A 7913-nucleotide genomic window follows, 5' to 3' on the forward strand; every position below is an offset into this window, starting at 1 on the left:
CCACGAAGGAGTAGATGGAAAAAAAATGCTTCGTTATAGATCATGTAACTGTCACGCCTGATGATTTTTTATATGCGTACAATAATGTAGCCGTCAAAATTCCTCATCGTTTATTAGAGGCCGTGATACCTACGTATGTACGCTATGGAATAGTTTAGCACCCGGAGAGAGAGTGCGAATTGACGAAGTACTTTAACTGAAAGTTAAAATTTATTACACAGGACACTCTAACTTGGTGATTTTAGCTTTTTTAAAGAAGACATACATTGTCGAAAAGTCAATATTTGGAAGTGGACAACGGCTTGTGATTTTAGCTATAGGGACACTGTAAAAGTGAACTTTTGGGGAAACACTGTCGAAAAATAAAAAGAGTGGGAGAACTTTCAAATTCTCTCAGCCTACCCATATACTCCCTCCATCTACTTTTAATGGTCATATTTCTAAATCTAAAAAGTTTATTTTTTAAGGCATATTTCAATTCAACAACTTATCCTCTTAATGACTTTCTCGGATTTAATGCATGACTCTCCATTCTTCCACACAAGATTGACTACATGGGTATCGAGAAATGTAAATATTAATGAATCGCTTGTTTAAGAGAAATGGCTAGTAGTATGTTTAAATGGATGATAAGTAGAATTACTTATCCTTGGTCTGTGTGCCAAGATGAAATATGACTATCAAAAGTAGATGGAGGGAGTAATAGTTAGCTCTTTACAATTAATACATGGCCCACTTGTCTCTCTTACAGAGTTTCTTGGTTCTTGTGTCTAAGCCGGTTGTAAGTTTACAGCCCGCTTCTCCTCTCTCTCCTCTCTTCTCTCCTCCACCTCAGCATTTAGCCGACTTATAGCCTACTATTATACTTGCTCTTAGATGCACTTTGAGATTTGTGCACCAGAGAACAAGTGGGAGAACTTTCGAATTTTGGGCCATCATATGCGCTTTGAGATTCGTGGACCAGAGAGAAAATAAAAGACAAGCACACTCAAAGCATGGGAACTGAACCTAGGACCTCACCTTCACGCCCTAGTAGCGCTACCAATTACACTATCACCTTTCTACTTAGTCATATGTAAGTTACGCCCTAGCAGCCTCTAACGAAGTGCTGCTCTCTGGATACGCATACAAAGTATTGAATGCGCACGAAGAGGCACGGCTTGCCACTACGCCCACGCGGCTTTGCCTCCATCTCGAAGCGTGTCATCTTCATGGATCTATCTCATGTAGGCAAAGCTAGTTGTCGCCACCATGCGGGAAGTGACTGTCTTCTAGTATCCTTAGATGTGCGCGATGGGGATCAGTTGTGTACTTGTGTTGTACAGGGTTGAACCTAACCAGGTCCATATGAACTAGGTAGACACCGAGGTATCCTAGTCATTTCATGTGTTTTCTCTCCTAAATTGATCGGAAACATTAAAAAAATAGAGGAGGTGTTCACGGATAAATATCCACTTTCCGATAGTAAATATTCACTTCACATTTCCGATAGTAAATATCTACTTCCGTGTGTTTTAACTTGTATATTTATAGAGTGATTTATCACATATTAATCTATCTTATTGATTTTTTTACATTTCTATAACCATTTGGATGATATGTAAATAACGAGATGATAGTTTATTAGATACCACTCGCTTGTTTAGGTATAAAACATCATTGATAACTTGTTATCTTTGCAAGTACTTATATCATTTTTTAAAAAGAAAAAACAACTGATTGAAGTTTAAATTAATATAATATAAGATGGTGTCCAGTTATGAGTACTTAAAAACGGAGGGAGCATTGTCGTTGGGACATTCCAAAGGAGATTAAAATGGAGGACACCATTCATGATTTGACTCCAAACTACTGGAAATTATTCTCACACCAGACACCACGATCGACCAAACCCTGCCGGCTGCCGATCGAGTATATAATATGGCTATTAATTTGCTAGACGATCGAGTTAGCTAGCCGCTGCCACCGAACTTGGACTTGAGCCTCCTCACCTCGGCCTCGGCCAAGAATGTCCCCTTCACCACGTAGGAAGTCGGCAGGTTGTTGGCGAAGAGCGCGTAGTCGAGGATCTGCAGGCCGGGGTTCGAGCTGCTGTACGCCGCGAACGCCACCGCCGTCGTGTCGCCGGTGTTGTACTGGAAGTGGAGCAGGCCCTGCGGGAACACGAACATCCCGCCCTTGCTCACCTCCTTGTAGTACACCTTGTTGTCGCTGGAGGAGATGAAGCCGGCGACCAAGGCGCCGTCCAGGACGTAGAGGAGCTCGGAGCCGGCCGGATGGGTGTGCAGCGGCACGACGCCGCCGGGGAGGATGTCGACGCGGGAGGCGGAGATGCCGAGGCCGTTCACGGCGGGGTACTGCTGCACGAACGCCGAGGCGAGGCTGGTGTTGAAGGGCCTGATGAGGATCCCCGGCCTGGCCAGGGCGCCGCTGTAGAAGTCCGCGGCGGTGACCGTCGCCGCCGGCCTGCACTGGTAGCCCGACGGCGTGTCGGCGCCGAGGGGCAGGTTGGCGACGCAGAAGTCCTGCGTCAGCGCGGTGGTGGTGGTGGAGACGGCGGAGAGGAGGATCATGGTGGAGAGGAGAACCGGGAGCAGCGGCGTCGACGACATGGTGGATTACTACTGTAGCTAGGTGATGAGATGACTGAACAGTGGTGTATTGTTGGGCTATTTATACACGGGAAGGACGGGGCTTGCGCATGCATGCGCGCGCGCGCGTGTAGGTGTGGAGGTGTGGTGTACGAGCAGAGCAACGTGCGGGAAGTTGACGACGCTTTGCTGGTTGCGTGTGCAGGGAAGCGCGCGTCCGTGCGAGGCCTTGACGATTGGCAACTTTGCAAGACGGGTACGAGTGTACGACGACGATCACACGCCGGCCAATGAAGATGAAGAGATTTTTTTCTCCAGGTGCTATCTTCCCCCTTGGTGGTTGATGCGTTCGTCATTTTTACGGCGGATGCACGGGGCCCGCTCCAGCCGGCGAGTCGCCGCGGCGGTAGCGGCACCGGCCGGCTGTAATCTGAGGGGATTTTCGGAGCGGAGCCATTGGTGATTGGGTTGGAGGGTGGAAGGCTGAGAAAGGCAAGGGGGCTCACAAGTTGGGCCATCATTAGGGTGGTGACCCCATTGGGCTCGCCTGAATTGTCTGTGTTGGGCCTGAACATAATGGGGGCGGATTGTCACTGGGTTGCACAATGCCAACTCCTTCGTATTAGGAATAATATTGGTCCAATCTATTTCGTATCACTTAACCACAATACCCTATATCTTAATTACCAATTACTAAAACGGGTGCAAAACAACTTCTTTTGGTGGTTTTGAAGTTGGTTTTCGCTAGACATCACCGTGTCGAATTAACTTAGTCTTCATTATCTGATATGGCATTACAATAACAAAAGAAATGAAAAAAAAATTGTGTGGGACCTATGGGTCAGGGCATCACTACTATCCTCTTCTCTCTGACCTCACTTTCCCCTCCTCTCTCTCTTCGGCCGGTTGAGCGGGACAGGCGGCCGACGACCGAAGCAGGCGACGGGCGGGTCGGAGTGGGGGCGGCCGGCCGGCCGGCAAAGCAGGTCGGTGGCAAAAACAGCGCCAGGCGAGGGGGCGGGGAGGCCGCCGGCGGCAACGGCTTCATCTCCGCCGTCGAGCTCGCGCGCTCTATGGCCAACGCCTCCCCCCGCACACATGGCCACGGTCGGCGACCTCTCCTCTCGGGCGTGGTCGGTGACGCCTCCCCCGCGCGCGCACCGCTCCTCTCTTCTCTGGTCGCTGCCCATGCACGCGTGTCCCCCCGTCGGCCGGCGCCCGCGCGCCGCTCCTTTCTCGCCGGCCACCGGCCGCGCACACGCGCCGCTCCTCTCCTCTCCAGCCGCCGCCCGTGCACATGTGCCGCTCCTCTCCTGCTGTCGGCTGGCGCCCACGCGCTGCTCCTTTCTCGCCGGCCACCCTGGCCGTCACCGCTTCGGTCGCCGACCGCATGTCCCGCTCAACTGGCCGGAGAGAGAGAGGATAGAGGAAAGAAGGGAAGGTGAGGTCACAGAGGCCCACTGACAGGTGGGCCAGTGGCAGAAGGAGAAAAAAAAGAAGGAAGAAAGTAGAAAAAATAAAAAAAAGTCCATGTCATCGTCCACGTGGCATGCCACGTAGGCAAGACCACGGTGGAACGAGGCTTTGGATCGGAATGATACATTAAACCAAGTTTAGGGATCTCGAGACTCCTTTTATAAGTTCGTGGACCTAAGTGAAACCTCATTACAAGTTTAAGGACCGCTAGTGTAATTTACTCATTAAAGAAAGAGCCATATAGAGCGTATATATCAAAGAGACCATTAAACCTCAAGGTCATCCGTGTAAGAGCATCCCCAGTAGGCAGCAGCTCATCTAAATTTCATCCTCCATACTCCCATTTAGATGGTCATAAAAAACATCCTACTCCATATTATTTTTCACTTCAGCAGATCATTCATATTACATCCTCCATATACTAACATCCTATATTTTACTACATGGGCGGGCCCATCTCAATTCAAGGGTATTCAAATGAATACCCAAGATTTTTAGAAGAAAAAATTCATATTTCATATGTATGCAGAGAAATAAAGAAAATAAATGTTATTGATCAAAAGAAGCCCAACAAAAAGCCTAGCAGGTTGGCTCCCTCAAATCCAAACCCAATTTGCATGGTTGCCTAATTTGTACATTAACCGTGTTGTGATGGCATGATGATAATCGATATATACTTGGTTTGTATGATTGTACTGCATATGTTTTTTTTACAAAGTATATCACAATAAATCAAGGAAATTGCTAAAAACCTTGTCACAAGTTTTAATTCAATAAGCGGTCCTAAAATACCACATTGTTGATCATAGATACCAAATATTGTGCTCGTGTTGTAAAATTTGTTTTTTACCCCCTTTCCATTTCGAATACCCAACCTCAAAATCTTGGACCCGCCCCTGTTTTACTATATTTTTCAACTACCACTGCTCACATGCCTCACCTCTCGCCACATTAAAAAAAAAATCTTCCTCACTAGTATATCCGTTCTATAGTCGAGAGGATGGGGAGGATGAGGGCCGAGCGGCGAGAGCAGCGGCGCGGCGCAGGCGGAGGAGCGGCGGCCAGGCGAAGGGGAGGCGTGGATGGAGGAGCGGCGTCTGGGCGAAGGGGCGCCGCGGACGGAGAGAGTGGCGGCGTAGGCGGAGACCCGAGCGGCTGGGCGAAGGGGCGGCGCGGGTGGAGACCCCGAGCGGCGGGGACGGCCGCGACCTCACTGCTAGATCCGCTGCCTCTCCGCCTATACTCCGGCGATCTCCACCTCCAAATCCGGTATGCACCTCCTCTCTCCCACGGTATGCAGTCCATATGGTGGCGCGAGGTTGGTAGTTGTGGATGGCGTGAGGAGAGAGAACTGTCATTTTTGGCTTGTGAAGGGCTCGGTTTGGAGGACCTCTAAAAATGGCGTGTGTAATGGAGATTCTGTTGGAGCACAATTTTTCACCTCCATACGCCAAACACATGATGGATGTCCGGATAGAGGAGCTGCTGCGGATGCTTTAACTGTGTTAAAAATCTTAGGATAGGTTAACCAGCCGAAACTACCAAGACACTCTACGTGGTTTTTCGTTATCATTTATCAATGAAAAATGAACTGTTGGAGCTCATGCAAGCACTATGACCTGTAATGAAATCAATCGAAAATTCTGAATCACACTTCAGATGGAGCATGCATGCATGAGCAAAGCTAGCAGCTAGCAAGAATGCAAGATATAGCATTTCCTCGTCAAATATCTTCTATCGGTACGTGGTTGTGTTGTCTGATGGACTCGTTTAGCTGGAGCAGCCGAGCAGGGATAAGGAACAAAACGGATATGGCCTTCCTGGCCATAAGTTGCAGTTAGCTTTTGCAGTGGCGCCGTTCCTATCTGCAATTTGCCCTCCCCTGTTGCTTGCTTCTGCCTTGTTGAGCACTTGCACTTGAGCCAAGGTTCCGTGCCCACTGGACTACTGGAGTACTACCACTGTTCTCCCATCCCATATTAATTGCAGGATGTGCACTGAACTACTAATCTTGCCTGTACATTCAGTTCTTAGACTACGAAAATCCAAATTGCACCACACTTATTAGCTGAGGCTGTGTTGTGTTATCTTTGCACTTAATTCGGGAAAAATATTTTGGGGCTAAAATATTGCCTAGTGTTCTTTCCATTTTTTAAAAATATTTGTCAAACTCAAGATGGTTTGAATTATGTTGCGGCATTGAAATAGGTAACGAAGGTTTATATTATTCGATCGTGCCACTTCTCCAAAAGTATAATTTCTTAAAAAAAAACTTTGTACATTAACATTACCTAATATTTTTCTAAGTTATTTATCAGCTTTATAATATTTAATTCATCCATTAGCAATTTTCTTATGTCCGTAATCTATCAATCGTCCAATTAGAACACACCAGGAACAAGAACAGATGAAATACCTATATTTCAATTCAGACCGAATTAAGTTAGTTAATTTGATGCATTAGTCTTATGTTTCCTGGGGTGGAAAACATTCCTCTATACATTCCATACTTGGAATGCAACAGTCCCGTTTGCAAAGAAGGCCAAAAACAGAGAATCCACTGCAGTACACACAAGACACAACTGCATGCCAAACGAAGCTTTGAACTGACAAAAAAAATGACCAATTGGATCGATGCACAGTTTAGTCTTTCGTTCCAACAAATTACAGTGACACACCTAGAGATTATTTGAACCACCACTTAATTAATCTGAAAGAAATTGACATGAACAAATTAAGCATAACATGAAAAAAGAAATCAGACACATTCCCATGACAGAAGTGCATGCATGCAAATTAATCAATCACACGGAGTGACCACGACGACGACGACGACGGCGGCGGCGGCGACCAACTCGACCGGAGAGAGACGTACGACGAACTTAACCGCTACCGCCGAGGACGGACTTGAGCTTCTTCACCTGCGCGTCGTCCAAGAAGGTGACCTTCTCGACGATGGCGGACGGCAGGTTGTTGGCGAAGAGGGCGTAGTCGGTGATCTGGAGGCCGGGGTTGGGGCCGCTGAAGGCGACGAGCGCCACCGCCGCTGACTGGCCGGCGTTGTACTGGTAGTGCAGGAGGCCCTGGGGGAACACCATGATATCGCCGGCGTACAGCGTCCTGGTGTAGACGGTGTTGGAGGAGGAGGTGATGAACCCGGCGGCGACGGTGCCCTGGGTGACGAACAGGAGCTCGGAGGCGGCCGGGTGGGTGTGGAGCGGCACGACGCCGCCGACGGCGATGTCCAGCCTCGCCGCGGAGATACCGAGCCCGTTCACGCCGGGGAACTGGCCGACGAAGGCCGGCGTCACGGCGGCCTTGATGAGGTTGCTGGTGTTGCCCGCCGCCGCGAGGCCGTGGTAGGCGAAGTCGCCGGCGCCGACGCTGGCCTTGCACGGGTACCCCGCCGGCGTGTCGCTGCAGGTCAGGTCGGCGACGCAGAAATCCTGCGTCAGCGCCATGGACGAGAATGGCAGCAGGAGGAAGGAGAGGAGGACGGGGAGCATCATCACTGCCTTGGCCATGGCTACCACACTACGCACGTACGAGCTCAAGCAAATTCAGCAAGATGTACGTGCACTAACTGTGCCTATGTGTGTGTTGCGTAGTACACAGTGTTTGAGCTAGGGCTCAGTGCAACGCCACTGGGGTTTATATAGGCCGGGAGGAGACGCGAGATCGAGCGCGCGTACGTACGTTCTCGTGTAAATAAACGGATTGGACAGTGTAACGGGGAAAGTGATTTCATCCTTCGAGGTAATATTCTCTCGTTTCGTGCATGTCACCTAAATAATCATAAAAAAAATTAAAAAATGGTAATATAGATTAATATGAAATATATCACTC

The 7913-nt window shown here is 48.9% G+C and overlaps 2 protein-coding genes across 2 annotated transcripts; both read right to left on the minus strand.

The window, feature by feature from the left end:
• Positions 1-1807: 1807 nt before the first annotated feature.
• Positions 1808-2638, minus strand: LOC127782635 (germin-like protein 8-13). Its single transcript, XM_052309905.1, has one exon. It carries the CDS (start codon positions 2610-2612, stop codon positions 1953-1955), a length of 660 nt encoding a protein of 219 aa, XP_052165865.1. The 5' UTR covers positions 2613-2638; the 3' UTR covers positions 1808-1952.
• A 4048-nt stretch (positions 2639-6686) lies between these two features.
• LOC127782628 (germin-like protein 8-14) lies at positions 6687-7686 on the minus strand. The gene has a single exon (XM_052309896.1). The coding sequence runs from the start codon at positions 7589-7591 to the stop codon at positions 6950-6952; it is 642 nt and encodes a 213-aa protein (XP_052165856.1). The 5' UTR covers positions 7592-7686; the 3' UTR covers positions 6687-6949.
• Positions 7687-7913: the final 227 nt, after the last annotated feature.

Source organism: Oryza glaberrima, chromosome 8 (assembly GCF_000147395.1).
Source record: "Oryza glaberrima chromosome 8, OglaRS2, whole genome shotgun sequence".
NCBI lineage: Eukaryota > Viridiplantae > Streptophyta > Magnoliopsida > Poales > Poaceae > Oryza > Oryza glaberrima.